Source organism: Pongo pygmaeus, chromosome 4, assembly GCF_028885625.2.
Source record: "Pongo pygmaeus isolate AG05252 chromosome 4, NHGRI_mPonPyg2-v2.0_pri, whole genome shotgun sequence".
NCBI classification, from domain to species: domain Eukaryota; kingdom Metazoa; phylum Chordata; class Mammalia; order Primates; family Hominidae; genus Pongo; species Pongo pygmaeus.
Genome location: NC_072377.2, coordinates 152,270,703 through 152,291,804, shown reverse-complemented (window position 1 = coordinate 152,291,804; position 21,102 = coordinate 152,270,703). Strand labels below are relative to the sequence as shown.

Genomic DNA, 21,102 nt, shown 5'->3' with positions numbered 1-21,102 from the left:
GGGTATCATCTTCAACCTTTCCTTCTCTCTTTGCCTATTGCCCAGTAATGAGCACATTATATAGACTTTTCCTACATTACATACTAGCTTGAGAGAAGCACTAAGAAGCTTCAGGCTCAAACACATTCTAATTATGTCATTTTGCTAGCACTGTGACTTTGCATAAGGGGTTGACCTCCTATTAACTCAAGTATCCCATCTATAAATGGGAAATAATAACTCCATGTATCTCACAATCTTGTTTTAAGTATGAAATGGAAGGATGCACATAAATTGCTACATTGTACAGTGGTCAGCACACACTAAGTGCTCTCTAAAGAGAAGATGTGGAATGATGAAGAAAATGATAATGGTGAGATGAGTAAGCTCCTTTAGCTTAGGAAAGAGAAAAGCCCTTCTACCCTTCCATCATAATCCAAGCTTCACTTTTTATTTCTGAACATTTGCAGTAGATTTCTATCAGGACCTACAGCCTCTAATTTCTTTCTCTTCACTTCTGCTCTGCATATAACTTCAAGCTCAGCCCTTCTTAGAAAAAAAATAGAGCATGCCTCTTCTCTTAAAAATATTTATCACATTCCCAGTAATTATTAAACCAAGTAAAAATTCACTATCTAGGCAGGCAAGACATACATAGCTTGCCTCCAGTTTATTTTTCTAACTGCACATCTATTGGTTTCTCAGATTAAACTTTCCATACCAAACATAGTGATCTACAATTTATTCCTCACACTTAACTCCACTTGTCCTACCTTTTTAACTTTCCTCAATCTCTTCTATTCACCCTTCATTTCCCAGCCTTAACCATAAAATCTTCTGTTTTGGTGAAGTCATCTATTTATTCAGAAGAATTTTTTCAGAATTTACCTATGCCCAATATTATATTAGACACTGGGATTTAACAGGGAGCCAGATATAGTCTTGGCCTCATGATACAATTCCTCTTGTTCTCAGTGTGTGTGTGTGTGTGTGTGTGTGTGTGTGTGTGTGTGTGTGTGTGTGTTCTTCGGCACTTAGAATATGCAGGCTTTTTTGGTAGATACATATTGTATTATTTTTAACTCTACCACAATGCCTTGCACATAATTATGGTCTAAAAGATAGTTGATGGTCTGATTCCTGAAGTGATTTTCCTGTGGAATTTGGCCTATGTGGATAGGTTGACTACCTTCCATTAGTCAGCCTAACAGTCTTGCTTTTAAGATCCCATCAACTGGACAGAAAATGTAGGTGAGCACTGACCCCTGGGACAAAACTCAAAAAAGAATCCTCAATGTTAAAAACAGATCTGTATTGCTCTGTAATTTATTCCTATATTATAGATACCATAGTATAACATAGAGAAAATACTAGTAGACAGTTTCTCTTATGTAAAGTATGGAAAATTAAATGCAATTCTTTATAATAGAACTATATAATATATCCAAAAGCTATTTTATCCAACCTTCATGTACTTTTACTTAAGTAATATTAATCTGTATACATCTTTATATTGAAATTGTTCTGCCTTTTTTAAGTAGCAGGCACACATTATTCTCCTATATATAGACATTTCTGCTCATGTCTGACACCTTGAAAAGGTGGCTTTATGATAGCTTTTTAAGAAAATTCAAGACCTTTGAAAACAGTCACTAAGGAAACAACAGAATAGGTTATATATGTTTCACTTATGCCTAAAATAGAAAATCTTGCTGTCGGTTATAAATATGTTCCATGAAAGCCACTCCCTCCAATAATTTGGGCATTTTCTTTAACTTTACATGCTAGGGATTTTTGTTGTTGTTGTTGTTGTTGTTGTTTGGTTTTGTTTTGTTTTTAAGACAGAGTCTTGCTCTGTTTCCCAGGCTGGAGTGCAGTGGCATGATCTCGACTCACTGCAGCCTCCGCCTCCCGGGTTCAAGTGATTCTCCTGCCTCAACCTTCTGAATAGCTGAGATTACAGGCATGTGCCACCATGCCCCGCTAATTTTTGTATTTTTAGTAGAGATGGGGTTTCACTGTGTTGGCCAGGCTGGTCTCAAAGTGATCTGACCTCAAGTAATCTGCCTGCCTTGGCCTCCCAAAGTGCTGGCATTACAAGCATGAGCCATCACACCTGGTCGCCAGATTGTTTTTAGTAACTGTGCACATATACAGCAATTACCTGCTTTAGGTGGGGGCTCTGATGCATGTTTCTTGCTCTGCCTGACCTTGAATACATAATTGCTTCCCGCTCTGTTTGAGATTTCTCCTTCATGTCCAATGAAGTTGACACTTCTTACTCTGCAGCAGCTGTAAAACACTTTGAATCCAGATAAAAAATACAATAAAATAAGACTATATGACACTTAAAGACTTACTTTGTTAAATTCATCCTAGCAAAAGCCTTCTAAATCCAGACAAAAGAGTACAATACAAGATGACTTACCCAGTGCTGAGGAGTGAAATTAAGCTTGATACTATGATGGATGGAGGCAAGGATTAAGAAATGTCAGCAAGTGGCTTAAAGAAAAATACATTTAATTTTATTGTTTATTCTAGTGTTACATCAAGCTTTAACTTTTGCCTGAAACAGCCATTCAAGGGCTCCTGCAAAATAAAAGAAATTTCCCATAATAAAGCTTATTATAAATGGTCTCTGTAGAAATTACAAAATATGTCATTCAATCTCAGTGTTTTCCTTGGATCTGGATCAATGTTAATTAGATTGAACTTCATGGTAGTCATTGCTGACAGGTACAATGAGCACAAAGATGAATAACACACAGTTTTACTCTTAACTGGGACTCAGTCACCTGCATAATAACTATTGAATAGTTTTCATTCTGTATATATACTGGATTATGGCCACATTCTCCTAACTGTTCTTTGTATACCTGTGTTCACCTTCTTAGTTCGTTCTACCTTCTACTGCCAGAGGAATATTACTAAAACCAACATTTCATCAAGTCACTCCCCTGTATGAAATCCTCCAGTGACTACACATTGATTTGTGGATGAAGTCCATATCTTTGACATAGTTTAGACTACTGTCTACCATCTGCCACTGCTTACCTCTCCAAGCTGACCTTTTGCCATTTTTCTATTCACTCACAAAACTCTTGCCAGTATTTCTCTCCAGAGCATCATTCTTATTCTCTTTTACCTCTAGGCCTTCATGCTCAGCATTCCTTCTGCCTAGAATATTCTTCTTTCCCACCATAACCCTTTGCTTGCTGGTTCCTTCCTTCTTATTTTACAGATCTTAGTTATATATGTCACTTTTCTTTTTCTTTCTTTTTTTTTTTTTTTTTTTTGAAACAGAGGTTCATTCTGTCACTCAGGCTGGAGTGCAGTGGCATGATCGCAGCTCACTGCAACCTTGACCTCCCAGGTTCAAGTGATCTTCTCACCTCAGCCTCCCAAATAGCTGCGACTACAGGCATTTGCCACCATGCCCGGCTAATTTTTTGTATTTTTTTGTGGAGATGAGATTTCTCCATGTTGCCCAGGCTGGTCTGGAACTCCTGGACTCAAGCGATCCACCTGCCTCAGCCTCCCAAAGTGCTGGGATTACAGGTGTGAGCCACCACACCTGGCCAGTATGTCACTTTTCCTAAGGAATCTTTCCTGACTCACTGAGATTCCTATGATGCCCATCTCCTGTCCTCTGTGTGATTATCACACTGTATTAAATTGCTGATTCCTCCCCTAGGGTGGGCAAGTATGCTGTCTCTCTTGCTTAGCACAGACATGTCCTCCACCAGGCACTTCATGAACATTTGTATTTTAGTGAGTTAATAAATTGAAGAATCAGTGATGAATGCTGTAAGAAATATCTTCAAAGTGAAAATGAAAACCTGGATGAAGGAATAATTTATTCCACCTGGGGTATGGTGAAGAGGTATGAAGAAAAGTGATATGACATGACATTTGATCTGGCCCTAAAAGATGAGTAGGATGGCGTTCACCAGGGAGTTGAGGGAGGAAAAGGGAAATCAAACAGAATTGCATGAGCAAAGTCAAGGGTTTGCTTAGTAGATCAGTTCTGGATGAATACTACTTGCTTTGGATCTCAACTTAGACATTACTTCTACCAAGCCTTCCTAGCAGTGCCCCTTAAAGAGGTTGGATGTCTCTTGTATGTGTGCTGAGTGCTTTCTCTCCATATTTTATGAAGCATATTTCAAATGTGAAGTTTTAAACCTGAGATCCAAATTATTTATTTATCATGAGTAATAACTTTTTCGTTATATTTATATAGCATTCTTTTCATGTGAAACAGTGTATTGACATTAAATAATTTGTAACAACAACTATTATGATGATGTGATAAAGAGAGCGATTTCGTACACTAGGAGAGAGAAAACAAACCAAAAGTCATACAAACCTGGAAATTTACAATCCAAAAGATGCAAAATTGCTACTATGCTGAATGTGAATATTTCACATTCATTTTTCTCTAACTGACATGTAATGAATTAAAACTTTTTGACTCTATAGCCATGCCACCACATTCCCTTTATGAAGAGAAGGTAGAACTTCAAGCTTGGACTGGCTTAAATAGCAGCCCTCTCTCCTTTATATTAAATTTTTGGGTCAAATTTATGAATACACAGTGTGACATTTTTCCTGCATGGAGAAGGGTTTAACAAGTAACAGGATGTCACTGCAGGTGACCAGGAATAACGTATGCAAGTTTACTTCATTCATTTTAAACACTAATAGCATCTCATTGAAAAGCATCATCTTTGGAAAAGAAGGGAGGCTTAGAAGAACTAAGAAGGCTTTGTTAGAATTGACATATCCAAATATTAATTATAGAGAAGGGTTGAAGCATTTAGCTTCATACATGCGAACGCTAGCTATTTTATATAACAGTTGCTTTCACATCACAATGCAGTGGCAACAGCCATATTGGAAACCTTGAGATTAATAATGACTTTATTCAGCTTATAGCTTGGGGCAGAACCAGCTACAAAGCCAAGACCCCTGGGAATACTGACCCTGTCAATGTAGGTCCTATTTCCCCAGAAGCAGAAGCATGAATTTCTTTAGTCTCTTCAGGGATCTCTGTGCTTTCTCTACCCTGTCCTTTTAACACAAAGAGGTGATAAATCAGTTTCCTATTCCCTCTAAATTTAAGATGATGTTTAGTGGATAGTTAGGCCATAAAAAAGGAAATATAACAATGATAATAGTAATTTGCTAGTTATTTTATATACTTCAACTCATTTATTCCTTGAAACAGCTCAATGAGGTAAATACGGCACTTTTCCTATTTTACAGTGAGGAAACAGAAGCTTAGAGAGTTTAAGCAACTTCTCAAGAATATGCAGCTAGGAAATTTTATTCAAAATGAGTTTCTGATTTCAAATTCCAAACTCTTAACTGTTACTAATCACCATTCTATTTTGTAACCCCAGCTGACACCTTTCCCACCTCTGTAGCCTATCAGCAACGAGAGCTGAATCCTGCCCTCTCTTTAGGAAAGTGTTATTATAGCTAAGCCTCTTTGGAGACTAACATGTGTATTTGAGTTGCAGCTCTGCCATTTCTTAACTGTGTAAGTTTTTGCAAGTTAATTAACCTCTTTGGGCCTCAATTTCCCTATCTAAAAAATAATAAAAGTAAATGTCTGCAAAGTTTAATTGGAATAGTTCAATGAGTTAACGCCATTGCCTGGCACAGAGTAGGAGCTCCATTAAGGTAGGTAATATCATTCAGGCTCAGCTCAATGCCATCCTTTTTATGAAGTCTTCATGCTTTATCACTCCACTCTGAGCTACATTCATAGCATTTACTATTCCCTGCTTTCTAGAATTAGTTTTCTTTTTGCAGATGTTTGTCTCCTCTTTAGGTTGGAAGCCACCTAAGGGTGGGAATGATACACTTTTTAACATCTACCAAAAGCCAAGAAGAGTATTCGGTAAATAGTGGCCATATTTTCTTGACCACATGTGGCTACATTTCTGACAAAGAATTGTGTGGTGTTTTATGATGTGAGAGTCAGTAGAAAATGTAGTTGGAGGCTGGGCGTGGTGGCTCACGCCTGTAATTCCAGCACTTTGGGAGGCCAAGGTGAGCAGATCTCTTGAGCACAGGAGTTCAAAACCAGCCTGGACAACATAGAGAAACCCCATCTCTACTAAAAATACAAAAATTCGCCGGGCATGGTGGTGCATGCCTGTGATGCCAGCTATTTGGGAGGCTGAGGCGTGAGAATTACTTGAACCTGGGAGGCAGAGGTTGCAGTGATTCAAGATTGTGCCACTGCACTCCAGCCTGAGTGACAGAGTGAGACTCCATACTAAATAAATAAATAAATAAAAATGTAGTTGGACATCAAAACAGTATTTCTAGGATATTTTTACTTTCCTGGACAGAGTATACAACCAGGATTATAACCTAAGATCGATAGCATGAGTTCATCACATTTTTTCTTCTGAAAAGTTTTTTTTTAATTTTCAATTTTTGTGGGTATGTAGTAGGTATATATATAAATGAAGTACATGAGATGTTTTGATACAGGCATGCAATGTGAAATAAGTACATCATGGAGAATGGGGTATCTATCCCTTCAAGCATTTCTCCTCTGAGTTGCAACTCAGTTACACTCTTAGAATCATCATTTGTAAATACTTACAAATTGATTTGATGTTTCCAATTTCTTGATTTTAATATTGCAGTATTTGTCATTAAAAAAGAATAATGCTATTATTCACAATAACCAACATATGAAATCAACCTCAGTATCCATCACCAAATAAATGGATGAAGAGAATGTGGTATAAAGTACTATTCAGCTTTTAAAAACAAAGAAAATTTTCATTTGTGACATGGATGGACCCAGAGGACATTATATTAAGTAAAATAAGCCAAGTACAGAAAGACTAATAGTGCATGATTTCATTTATATGGAAAATCTGAAAAGGTCATACTCGTAGAGTAGCAGGGAGTGGAATGGTGATTAAACGGGCCGGGGGGTAGCCGGGTGCAGTGGCTTACACCTGCAATCCCAGCACTTTGGGAGGCTGAGATGGGCAGTTCACGAGGTCAGGAGTTTGAGACCAGCCTGAACAAAATGGTGAAACCTCATCTTTACTAAAAATACAAAAATTAGCCAGGAGTGGTGGTGCATGCCTGTAATCCCAGCTACTCAGGAGGCTGAGGCAGAAGAATGCTTGAGTCTGGGAGGCAAAGGTTGCAGTAAGCCAAGTTCGCACCACTGCACTCCAGCCTGGGCAACAGAGCAAGACTCTGTCTCAAACAAACGAACAAAAAAAAGGTGAGGAGCAGGTGGGGAGGGAAGAATAGAGAGATGTTGGTCAAAAGACACAAAATTTCAGTGAGTTAGGAGGAGTAAGTCTGGATGGAGATCTGTTGTATAACATGGTGAGTATAGTTAATAAAAATGTGTTGTATACTTAAAAGTTGCTAGGAAAGTAGATTTTAAGTGTTCTCACCACAAAAAAATAAGTATGTGAGTTAACGCATACGATAATTTGCTTGATTTAGACATTCCACAATTATACATATTTCAAAACATCATATTGTACACCATAAATACATACTTTTTGTCAATTAAAAAAGAATGCTGAATTGGAATTTTTAGACTTGAAAATTTGTTTGTCAAGAATGGATTTGGAAGCTGCCTAAACACTAAAAGATGTAAAAGGACTATATTGGGAGTAGATGATTCAAGATGATTTCAGATGGGGCATCCCACTCCTGGTCTCCAGAAGTACCCTGCCAGGAGGAACCTTGGTGAGGAGGGACAGAGGCTGCATTTGCCTCTGCTGATGTCACTCCTCTTCTCTCAGTGGCTTCTCTCCCTCAAGAGTTTTGTGCCAGTTCCTAAATAAAGGGCTTTTTTTAATATATAAAGTCTTCTGTAAGTGTAGAACTTGAGTTATCAATAATTTTACACATCCCTTGTCATTCTTATTCAATTTAAGCATCTTGAAGACAGCGCTTATAGGGTATTTTATTTCCTCCACTGTGGCTAACAGTAGAGATAGAAAGCACTAAATAAATGGTTAGTTCTTGCATCGTGAGCTGTGCAAGAGCATCACTTACATCCGTTTGTTTAATTGCCAAGCAATCCAGTGTCATAGGTACTACATATCCCCGTCCCTCCAAACCCCATTTGAAAGATGAGGAATATTGAGGCCTAGAGAATTAAGTGATTTAAGATCATACAGCTACTAAAGGCAGAGGTGGGATTTAAACAAGTTTGTCTGACTCCATAGCCCATACTTTTAATCAAAAGTTCTCAAAGATGCCTGTGTATCAGAATCATGTGCCAATTACTACATCAGAATCTCCAGAAGTGGAGCTTCTTATCACTAGAACTCTCAAGTAGATTTTGATGTAACCAGACCAAAGATTCAGGAAGCCCTCCTCTAAAATACTATACTATATTTCCTTCTCAATAAATGTCTGTTAAATGAATGAATGATGCCTGTAATTCTTTCACTAATAATCCATTCTTCCATAAAGGTGTGCTCTTAAGCAACGATCTTCAAAATGCAAAACTTTCTAAGAGGCTGTCTCTAACTTCTCTAATATCTTTATCAGAGATAGAAACCATTACAGAGAAACCCAGCCTCAGTGGCTGTAGGAGGTGCCTGATTAGGGATAGTGGAAGGCCTGAAGAGTAAGCTAAAATTCACATATTTGATGCCTCACAATGTTGCCTGGGGCTACTGCTGCCTGACCATGCAGCTAGGAGCTAGAAATCTAGGGCTCACTTAAAGTTCCTTCAAGTTTTTTATGTTGTAAAGCTCCTGCAGAGATTGGCCCTTAGTGGAACAAGGCTCCTATCCTTCCTCCGGATAATCTGCTGGGTCAGACATCATCAGTGGCAAGGACTCTCGGAGTGTCCGGAAACATTCCACCTGTGTGCAGTGATACCTTCAGGCACTCTCTTTTATTTTATTTTACTTTTTTGAGATGGAGTCTCGCTCTGTCGCGCAGGCTGGAGTGCAGTGGCGTGATCTTGGCTCACTGCAAGCTCTGCCTCCCGGGTTCATGCCATTCTTCTGCCTCAGCCTCCTCAGCAGCTGGGACTACAGGTGCCGGCCGCCACGTCCGGCTAATTTTTTTGTATTTTTATAGTAGAGACGGGGTTTCACCGTGTTAGCCAGCATGGTCTTGATCTCCTGACCTCGTGATCTGCCCGCCTGGGCCTCCCAAAGTGCTGGGATTGCAGGCGTGAGCCACCGCGCCCGGCCCAGGCACTCTCTTTTTGGCACTCAAGAGTGATGTCCCTTGTCATGGCTGGCAGCTTCTGTAGAAGGCTGATCTTAAGCCACTTACACAAAGGCAGCAAGAGGATCCATCAGGCAATGAATGAATAAGTAAGATGCAGTTTATCCCTACAATGGAATATTATTCAGCAATAGAAATGAAATATCAGTCCATGCTGCAACATGGATGAACCTGGAAAACATTATGCTAAAGTGGAAGAAGCCAGTCACAAAAAAAAAAAAAAGTCATATGATTCCACTTATACAAAATGTCCAGAACAGACAAATCCATAGAGACAAAACTAAGTAGAGACAAAACACTAAATAGACTTAGTGGTTGCCTAGGGCTGAGAGAGCTGGGTGGGGAATAGTGAATGACGGCTAACAGGTATAGAGTTTCTTTTGGGGGTGATGAAAATGCTCTAAAATTGATTGTGATGCTGTTTATGCAACCTTGTGAATATACTAAAAACCACTGAATTGTACATTTTAAAAGTGTGAATGTTATGGTATGTGACTTATATCTCAAAGAAGCTGTGAAAAGAAAAATAAAGCAGCACAAGGAGACAAAAGAGATGCAGTAAAATTAGAGTATAAGAATCATGAGATTGCCAGGCACCCATTACAACTGGAGAAGAGTTTGGAAAGTTCTCCTCCACCAGAGGGGTGTATAGGACCATGGATATGAAGTTGCTCACCGTAAGGCACCCATAGGCTGATGCTATCAATAACTTCCTGTGATGCTTTTTTCTCTTCTGAATGTGCATCTATTTTTTTTCACCTTTTCCTTTTCCTCGCCCTTTGTGGGACTAAGTTCACAATACTTCCCAGGCTAAAAATATATAAAGTCCGGCACATAATATTATATTTTTAAGTAGAATTTTAGATTAAGATGTAAAATGTATCTACTATATCTGTCCCTTTGCACATTTTTGCTACTAGCAATTCTGTAGAACTCATAGTCGTTATTTACAATGGGAGAGAAGAATGTTCAAAACAATAGTAATATTTAAAAATCGGGCATGATTCCATCAATGACTCCATGTGTCAAAGTTGCCACTTTCTTTGTATCTGTTGAGGGCTGTATTACCCCTCTCATGGACCATTAAAGCAGCCTAACTGACTTTCTTCCACCAACTTCCATAATACTGACGTTTACCTTCCTAAAATGCAAATACAAGGCAGTGCAGTCCAGAGAAAAAGAGCTTGGTTCCCAGTCTCAGATTGCTTAGATTTGAATCTGAGCATCACCACCAATCAACTTGGTCAATTTAGTTAAGTTATCTAACCTTTCAGTTAATCATATTTCCCTAAACTTTGTGAGAATTAAGTAAGAACAGTATGTTAAGCCCTTCGTCCAATGATGGGCTCATTGTGAGCAGTCAGTCACTAGCAGCTCTTATTGTTATTACACATATGTTCAAATGCTGCCATGTTTCCTCATGCCTGTAAAATCCACTCCAAACTCCCTAGCCTATCATGCAACAACCTTCGAAATCTCACCTCGTCTCTCTTCTTCCATTTCACAACCTTTTCTAAATACACCAGGCAAATTTGTGGCTTCAGGTTTTTGCTCAAGCTCTTTCCTCTACCATTTCATATCTGCATTTAGAAAAGCCTATTCTTCATTCAAGAAGACAACAATGAAGGAAATATGAAGCTCCTCCCAAGCTCTTTTTTTTCTCTGTGTTCCAGCAGCACTTTGGGGGTTTGAGGGAAATTGGCCAAAGAGGGTCAGATTTTATATACAAAGCAAGCAGAACTTCTTAGTGAACTGAATAAGAGAAACAAGGAATAAAATAGAAGAAAATATAATTTCTAAGCTTATATCTGGGACAATTGGACATGTGGTTTTGCCATTTAATCATCTAGGAAAACCTGGGGAGAATAAGGTTTGGGGGGACTAATGTAACAAAGACATCTGTATTAGTTATGCTAGTTTTGAGATGCCAATCAGATATTCAAGTGGATTTGATAAGTAAAGTGTTGTATGTATATACAAGTCTGGTGTTTGCATAATGGAGTGTTGTATGTATATACAAGTCTAGTGTTTGCATAATGGTCGGGGCTGTGGATATAGAACTGTGGGTCATAACTATATAGGAGGCTAGTGGAGGTCATCTGGAAAAGCCCAGAACAACAACAACATTTAGAAATCAAATATATAGAGAGAAACCTGTTAGATAGATAGATATATATGTGAATTTACTCACTCACTACCTACTTGAGTTTAAGTACTATCTTATTTATCCTTTTGCCTATTGGTGCTGGTCACACAAATGTTCAATATGTGCTTGCTGAATTCATTCCAAGACTAAAAGCAAAAAAAGATGGCCTCTCAGAGACCTCGCAGTCCTGCACTTTAATAATTTGGCCAGATTTGCAAAGGAAGCATGAAGGACAACTCCAGCATCTAGCACAGGATGGAATGAGGTGGACAGTTCCATGACTGCTGCCGACAGTCTCATCCTTCCTATCTCCTAACCTCTCCCTTCCCCCTTCCCCCAGGGACACACTCCAAAGAGCATAGCTTCAGTGCTCATGAGCAGATGGCACAAAGCCCAGGATCCCAGCATGCTTGTCAGTGCTAGATACAAGGGTCTTAAGAGAGCAGCAGCTGCCGGAACATATGGGTGGTCAGCAGGAGTTCCCCTTAGCTCTGGCCTGAAGCTCCTCAACATACACAATGCCCAATTTTCTGAAAGGTTGCAAGAGAAGCTTTCTCTAGGATCTTGTCATGTTTTTCCCATTGACTTTAATGATTTAGTATTCCTATTTTTCTGGGCCCCTTGTTCCTATGAAGTATTCAAGAATTTGTAAATCAAGACACATCTGCCTTCCCCCACCCCTTTTCTCTCCTCTTGCCACAATTCTGATTAGGCTTTCATCATTCTTTACCTGGGCAAATTCAGTTGCCTTCTATGTGGTCTTCTTGCATTCATTCTCTCTCCATTCTGCCACCAGAATAACCACACCAAAGTACTGCTCTGTTAGGGCACACACCTGCCAAGAACTCCAATAGCTTCCCCATTGCTTACTGAAAAAAGATTCCAACATTCTAAGCTTGGTATTCTAGGCCTCCCCCACATCTATCCTTTCCAGGAAACCTTTCCAATATTAGCGCCCATCAACCACATTTAGGGGTGTAATTAATCAGGCCCTATTTCTTCCCACAAATAGTCACTGTGATTTCTCTCTGTTGTGTCTCAGCACCTGCTTTTTTCTTTGCCCAGGATGCTTCACCTGTTTCTCCATCTGTTATCATCTTACCCACTCCTCAAGTTCCAAGCCAATGGTGTCTTCTTCAGTGAGCCTTTCTTATTCAACCCAGGTGGGAAGAGAGGTCACTGTTTATACTTCTGAAACAATTCATGCCTATTTTTTAAAAAACACTTATCAGATTATGGATGGTGATGTAGATAGATAGATAGATAGATAGATAGATAGATAGATAGATAGATAGATAGATGATAGATAGATAGATAGATAGATAGACAGATAGATACATAGACAAATTTTTTCTCATTGGAACACTGACTTATTTTTCTATTTCAAAATTCTATACCTAGCACAGCATATGGAAAGAGTTCTAACAATATTGACTGATCGAATGAATGAATGAATATATGAGTGACTCAGTTAATCTGGTGATTCATGTATAGTTATTCCCCACTTCTCACAGTTTAGCTATTACATGTAATCCTGTCTCTATACATTGGCTTTTCTTAAAGTTGGGTCTCTCTGCCTTTTGAGGTCATCACATAGGTGACTTCCTTTAATGACCATGTTCCTTATGTTTGGAGTATCAGTGAGTGACATGGAGAAGATAAGGATAGAAGAGTGAGCAGTTTCAGGTAAAAAAAAACACTCCAAGACATGAAAGAGATATGCTTACAGGTGAAGGATTTTAAGCAAGATATTGATATAATTAAATTAGCTATTTGAAGAAAAAAATCACTCTAAACTCACGTACAAGTGGACAGGAGATACTGAGGATAGGAGAGCCTCAGGACGAGGCTCTTACAGGTAACTCAGGCTGAGAGTAGACTGACTGGCAGTTAGACCAGGTCTTTGCCAAAACAATAACTACTATCTCTGCCTCTTCTCAGGGCTTCCAGGGCAGCGATTGAGGAGACCTTACCAAGAAGCACCACACAGTAGATGCTGAGACATCGTACTCCAGGATAAGAAACAGTAACATGGCAGCACCTGCTTGAAAGAAATTAAAAACCAACAGACTCCATTTAGAAAGGAACAATGTCCAAGAAAGGGCGAAATAAGGGCGAGAAGCCCGAGGCACTCATTGTTGCCCTTCAAGCTGCCAATGAAGACCTCAGGACCAAGCTCACAGACATTCAGATAGAGCTGCATCAAGAGAAGTCCAAGGTGAGCGAGGGCTACCTGAGGTCGTGGCGTTAAGAGCAGCTCTGGCTGTGTCCACATGCAGCGAGCACAGCTCTGCCTGCTGGCCCACCCCAGTGGACTCCTGCCCTTTGCCAGAGAGGGCAACATCCCCTGTACACATGGAGAGCTTATTGTATGTGGCAGGTGGGAACTGAGCACAGGACACACAGAAAGTGAGAATAGCATGCTCACTAGACAGATCTTAGCCTCCTCTGGAAGCCTGGTTCAGGAAGCCAGATACGAAAATTCAGTCAGTGTCCGCCTACCACCGCCAAACACTTAGTAGTTGCATGACCTTGGGCAAGTTCCACTCTTGCCCTCTATAGGTTATTAACTCCCAGAACATTCAGAGCAGTCCTTCTGAAATGTACCACATCATGTTATTCCACTGCCCAATACCTTCCAAGGGCTTCCTATGTCTCTTAGACTCAAAGGACTTTCTCTACCACTACAGGATATTAGCTCCATCCCCCTGTTTGACTCATCTCCCACTTCTCTCTCTCTTGATCACTCTGTTTCCTATTTTTGCTGGATCAAGAGAGAGACCCCGATCACATTTAGGGCCTTTGCACTTGTTCTTCTTGGACAGCTCCATGCTCCTTCACTCACCTCTTTCAGATGTCTGCTCAACCATCAAGCATCTGACCACAGTCTCTAAAACAGAACACTTCCCCATTGTCAGGTACTCCCCATAGCCTATTCTTAGCTTATTTCATAGTAATTTATACATTTGCTTTTTACTTGTTTAGTGCTGTCACTCCTCAATCTCTACAAAAGCAGGAATTCAGTTTACTTAGTGTCCCTAGAGCCTAAATAATGTCCAGAACTTAAAATCTCAATATGTATTTGTTGAATGAATAGAGGAATAATTTAAAGATGATGCATTCCTTATACCTCAGTTTCTTCATCACATCACAGCTGTACTGAGGTATGAATTAGACAAGTATATTATGTGCTTATGAGGATTGAACAAAAAAATTTACGTCAAGTGCTCAGAGAGCTGCCTGACACATAAAAAACTTGCAAAAAATTATAGTATTAGTATTCTTTTTAATGTTCTATAGATTTAAGTCGGTTGCTAACTAGACTTAGAAGTCTCTTTACTTCTCTCAATCCCATTGCCTAAATGGACAAGCAAACACACATCTCACCAAGGTGGTGTGAATGTCAAAGAGGGTCATGTCTAGGAAAGCATTTTGAAATCTCCAGCATTCATAAGATGTTTTTGCTCCCTGCAAACTAGAGACCACCATGACAGCATAAAGTTGCCTTATTTAGATAATTATACAGTAAGAAAACATTCTTGATCAATAAGCAGTAGTCACAAGCCAACAAATATATTTATTCCATTCTTGTCTACCTCTTCTTCCTTGACATCATTATTAAATTTTAATTTGTTATTTCTCCCAAAATCTATTTCTCCTCATTTTAACAATAATAAGTGGCCTTTGGATCTGCCAAAGCCTCTTGCTCCCTGCCTTAGCTAAGCCTTGACCTTAGATAAAGAGACTGTAATGTAAAGTTTGTGAAGGAAATTTTTTAGTTTCCTTGAAGCCAAAGGGAACATGAGGTCATTTTAGAACAGCATTTGTTTGAGAGTCAGAAGACATGGGGCATTATTTGTCTTTATCTCTCCTTGGAGATGAATTTAAATGTCTCAGTGTCTCTATCTGTAATTCAGATGACTGAATCTGCTTCTCCATATCTGTGCTTGTCAAGCATCACTGTGCAATGGTGTAACCTGGGGGACCTGATTAAATATTGAGATTCCTGAGCCCACAATCCAAGAATTCTGATAAAGTAGTCAGGTGAGAACCAGGACTTGTAATTCGGTAAAGCAGCCCAGCCAATTCCGATGCGCTACAGATGCAGATGACTTCCAGCCTTCGTGTTGACAAACACTCTGCTGTAAGATTCCATCCAGGTCTGACAATCTCTGAACATTTCATTGGCCTTAACTCTCCCTGCAGCAGCATCACACTTCAAGGGAGGCAGACTCCTTTAATTGTAGTTACGACAGGATGACAATCTACATTCCTAGGAAGAAGCTTGTCAATCTCGAGACTGGGAACCCTAAACTGCTGCTGCTTTCCAGAGAACAAACTGGTGAGATTCTCAGAAACAGAGGCTCTGAGGACTTCAACACTGCCAATACTCCACATATTCAAGGCTTTTAAAATGGGTAACTCTCAAGTTTGAACCAGGCTGCCTGTTTATCTTGGGCCTGGCACTGTTGTCTAAGCCCGCAGGCCAAGCATAATCTCCCCTTCCTCTGACGATTGACTGGCAGCCAGCCTCTTAAATGAGCGCACACAGCCTCGTCCTTTTCTCTGCTGGCTGCCCCTGCCTGGCTCCCGCTCCTTGGCAGTTAATTACGGTCCCAGCCCAGGAGCTAAAGGAAAGTCCCATTGCCTGTCAGCATCCTTCCCCAAAGAGCAAAGGGAATTTAGAGGGCAAACAAGTCATAAAGCACTTTTATTATAAATAAATATAATTGTATTTTCAAAGGGCCAGGCTTTAAGAGAGAGAATATAAACAATGCCAAGATGTGAATTTATACTCTCAGGTTGGCTCTGGGGCTCTGATGACAAAATGACAGTTCAACTACTAGGGAATGGATAAGTTAAAAAGTGGAAACCTTTGGGGCAATGCGGCAGTATTCATTTATCCAGCAAGACAAATAATCCCACTGATATTTACAGAACAGCCATTGTGTATAGAGCCGAATTTTGAGACCTTTCAGCTGATAATATAAATAGCTATAACTTATTGAATGTTTACTATCTGTCATGGGCTGATAAGCACATTTCATCCTGCCAGAGTCCCAGCTGCTTCACTAGCACCTGACTGGCCTGGAGAAGGTTATAAAACCCCTCTGTGTTTTTCCTTCTTCATCTGTCAAATGGGACAATAATAGTATCTGCCTCACAAGGGTATATGTGTGAGTGCTAATGTTTGAGCAATTAGTCTGTGTCAAGCATGTTAAGTGCTTTCATGCCATTATCTCATTCCATCCTCATTTCCACCTGCTGAGGTGGGCATTGTCATCCCTACTTTACAGATAAGGAAACTTCCTGGCCTGTAGGAGGTGCTCAAAATTACTTGAATAAAATTACATGATTCTTTTTAACAGCTTTCCCCCAAACCCTGTGGCATAAGTACCATTACAGTACTCACTTAGGTGAGAACTCCAGGCTTGGGTAGAGAAAGGATTTCCACCCAGATCTGTCTGCTTCTTGGAGCAGCACCCTGAGCCACTAAGTTGCGATATTTGCCCCGTTTTTCTCTTCTATGGACAACATGAGTGCATGATCCAATGGTTAGTGTGTATGAACATGCCAGGGGCTGCCCCGGGGCTTTTTACTCTCCCTCAGAGATAAACTATGGTTTCGTGAACAGCATGGGCACAGTGACAGAGGGAATGAATGGACAGGAGCAGGGAACAGGGTTCTCAGGGCAGAGGCAGCAGGGCAACAGGCCTGGGTTGCAAGACTGAGAAGAATCAGCTCCAGACAGGAGCTGTCCCATTGGCACAGCCCTTCAAACTGCAAAGCATTTTCACATCGAGCCTCACAACCATCAGAGCAAGCCTGTGACAAAGACAGGGTGCAATTACTATTCTGCCTTCACTGAGGAAGAAAATGAGGTTCAAACTGTTTAACTCATTTGCTCCCAGAGACACAGCTACTGGAGGAGCCGCGATGGGAATTCCTGTCTTCTGTAAGATGGTGGTGATCAAGGTAATGCTCACTGTCTGATTCAAGGCCCTCTATTGCCTCTAGGGCATTCTCAGAAAATCAACCAACATTCTCTATCCTCGAGTGACTGTCACCACAGCCTCCAGATACAGGTACCAAATTTGGGATGGGGTATATTTTCCTATCTACTCCTTTAGTTCTGTTTTCAGGAAGCATAAGTAGCTGAAAACAAGAAATTTTAAAAATAGGATCCTTTGCACTGGATTGTGTAAGGTTGTATAGGACTTCCCTTGTAAGCATTCTTCCTAGAGCGACTCCTTCACACCTCCTCTCTGAGAGTTGCTTTGTGCCCATGAAAATCCCTGCCAGTTTACTGTGTTCCTCCAGGAACATCCAATGCAGATAATCCAGGCCAAAGTTTATGTTAGCTTAGCTTGCCTTGATAACCTCTCAACCTTTTCCTTACCTTTGACTGAGCTGTCCAATTTTTAATCCTAGATTTCTAAGATCCCTTTTAAAGCTCAAATAATCACTATCTTTTTCTTGGCAGAATTTACATTGGCATTTTGCAAAGGCTAGACCAGAAGTAGGACAGAATAGAAAAATACAACATGAGGTCTGTGTAAGATAGTTATAAATTCCTTTTTCTCTGTCATAGTGTAACCTTTCCTTGGTAGGATTAAACTTTTCTAATGAACTTTTTTTCCCATAGAAACTCTAGGGTAGAAAGGATTTGGAAACCCATCATTCAAAGCCCTACCGAGTGTTCTCACCTTCACCCTGCCCCACCCCACACCACTCTTTAGGTCCATACGCACCCCAAGTGTCTTCCACGTCAAGATTAGATGCTGCCAATGCCAGAGAACACAATACGTACTGAAGAAACTCAGCTTTATCTTTGAACATCTCTTTCTGTTGGAAAAACAGTTACCATCTTAATAATGTAATACAGTAATGTTAGTCTTAACAGGATGATATGGGCACTTTTATATTTATGTTGTTGGTATTAATGTAATAGTGTATAATATAATATTAATATATACACAGTATTTATTAAAATTAATATTATAATATCCACAATGTATTAATAGTTATTAATCTCTAATGTGTTCCAGCTTTTCCAAAGAGCTTTTGATCCATTGGCTATGTCAATCATCACAATAGCCATATAAGAATGATATCTACAACCCCAGTTTTCAGATGAGAAAACTGAGGCTGACAGAGGTGAAGCAAGGTTTCAGGTGCAAACATGAGGTGTCCAAGGTTTCAGAGCAAACAAGGAGGTGTAGTATCTTACCTGGAGCCGGCTCCTGGCCCACAATGTACTTTAGTGAGTCTTCTTTACGTTGTTCTTATGTAAAGACTGTTTCTCACTTTTCTTATCAAAATTGTGATGAAACAAAGACTTCCTACATCATAAAGCCGCCCAGGAGGTTAAATGCACTGATGTGTGTAAAGCCTGTTTAAAAAGTTGCCTAACTCATATTAAGCCCTCAATAAATGCTAGCTATTATATGGTTGAGCTGAAATTTTTCTGCATAAAACATCTCCATGTATCAAGATTGGTTTCTTTCTTCTACTAAATAATTTTCTTCATTTCAAAGTATTATCATCTTTATATTTTCATTGTTACTCAGGAATAGTTTATCATTTTGTATATTCATTTTAAGATTTATATTAAGATTTAAATCTATATCCTTAGTGGTGCCATCTGCACTGCAAATAATTTTCAGAAAATTTTTATTGGCCTTTTTCCCCAAAAATTTCAATCACATTGTTTGGCTTTTCTTCAGAATAAAACACTTCTTCCAGACTTAAAAAGAAGCCATAACTAGAAATCCTGCAAAAAAATGTCAGTTTTCATGACAACCAAAATAAGTAAACATAAAAACATGTCAAATGTTACTCAATTCCTTTAAATTTTCTCTAGTTTTCATGGATTATTTTAAGGGATAGACAGTGTTTGTTTTTGTTTTCATCTTCAGGCTGGAATACATGTTTCATGCACCTGTATTTTTACTTTTTTAAAAATAATTTCCTTCATCTCCCCTTCAGTTCTCATGCAAAAGCTTTGAGTTGATAATTTGGGGTAAATGACAGAATCACAGGAAGATACAATTTGATGCACCTCCAGAGAATTTGACATAAATAATTTTAGATCAAGGAGTATCTCCTACCATATCCAGTAATAATATTACCTTACACTTCATAGTACTTTGCAGTTCAAGGTACTTTTCCATACACAATCTAGTTTAACCCTAAAAATAACCCAGTTGCAGACATTTTTAAGTGTAATCAAAAATCCTCAGAAGGATAAAGCAACTTTCTTGGAGATAGCAAATAGTGAAACAGGAATAAAAACCCAGGATTTCTTACCCTTTGTCCATTTTTACTACAGTTTTTCACTGTTCTCGGAAGAATGGCTAAAAGTTTCCCTTGTTACCCACCAACCATTGCAGTCATGATACTGTTCCAGATGCCTAGTGTAAATGCGTCCTGCAGAAATTGAAGATGACTAAATTCATATCACTTGAGCTAAAGTAACTTTCCCAAGGTCTTATATGGAAGGTAAATTGTCAGTTTCTAAATCAATAGAAAACAAGGCTTTTCCTTTCAAAAAATGCATTATCTAGAAGAAGAATCAGCAAACTCTTTCTGTGAAGGGCAAGATAGTGAATATTTTAGGCTTTGTGGGCTAGACAGTCTGTGTGAAACTACTCAACTCCATTGTACAATGAAAGCGGCCTTAAGCAGTATGTAAGTGAATGGGCATGGCTGTATCCCAATAAACTTTATTTATAAAAACAGGAGCAGGATGGATTTGGCTCATGGGCAGTAGTTTGCCCACCCCTGATCTAGAAGATGCCCACTTCCATTCACTCCAGAAAGATGCAGAGAAAGATCTAGATTGTCCTTATGGAAGCACCAAGAGAAACACCTAGCAGAGAGAAGTGAATTCTTATATGTTAGGGTTTTGTTTTGTTGTCATTTTATACTGGGAAGGGATTGAGGAGGGGCTGATCTGGTAACCCTGCAAGCCTGTATTGTCTAAACTGTATGACAGAAAATATTATTCTTGCCTCTGGCCAGGGGCCTAGCCAGAGAGATATAACAGCATACATCCTTTAATTCCACACATGCCACCTGGTTTCTTATATATTGTTCTGGGAGCCACTGGGTACACAGAGATGAGGACAGCTCATTGGCAACTTTCTAAAAGTTACCAGTCTGGGGTAGGGTAGAAGAGGAGGTGATGAGGACAGACAAGTCGGCAAAAAAATGCAAAGAAAACTGTGAAAACCACTACTAAGGAAGTGTTTCAAAAGTATACTGAGAAGACAAAGGTAGGAGAAATGACCTTTGTCCTGGGTGAGTAGGGTGGCATGACAGGAGAGGATGACCTCTAGCCAGGCCACGAGGAATGTGAGGATCCCAAAAGGAGATGATGGAAGAATAAGTCAGGAAGAAGAAACTGTGGCATCTGGGTATGAGATGCAGGCATGTGCAGAAAATAGCATAATCCCCCCTCACCTAGAGCATGGGACAGGTGAGGAGACAGAGAGGGAGAAGTAGGAACTGGAAATCCAACCAAACCTTCCTGAGAGCCTGAAAGGTGAAGCTGGGCTGTTGAGATTTTATTCCACAACATAAAAGAGCCTGGGTGGTTTTGAGCAGACACATAAGTAAAACCAGAACTGAGCTTTACTAAGAGAATATCACCAGGAGCATGGGAAAAGCTAGGTTCACCAAACGCACCTTTAAGAACTCCAGAGCAACACTGTCCAAGAGAA

The 21,102-nt window shown here is 39.7% G+C and overlaps 1 protein-coding gene across 6 annotated transcripts in view; it reads left to right on the top strand.

The window, feature by feature from the left end:
• JAKMIP2 (janus kinase and microtubule interacting protein 2) overlaps nt 1-21,102 on the top strand; it is a 194,982-nt gene that overhangs the window by 95,199 nt on the left and 78,681 nt on the right. For all 6 annotated transcript variants that reach the window (XM_054488702.1, XM_063665251.1, XM_054488704.2 and 3 more), the window contains one exon: nt 13,319-13,595. In XM_054488702.1, coding sequence (XP_054344677.1) covers nt 13,467-13,595 — 129 coding nt within the window. In that variant the 5' untranslated portion in view covers nt 13,319-13,466. The remainder of the gene's footprint in view (nt 1-13,318; nt 13,596-21,102) is intronic.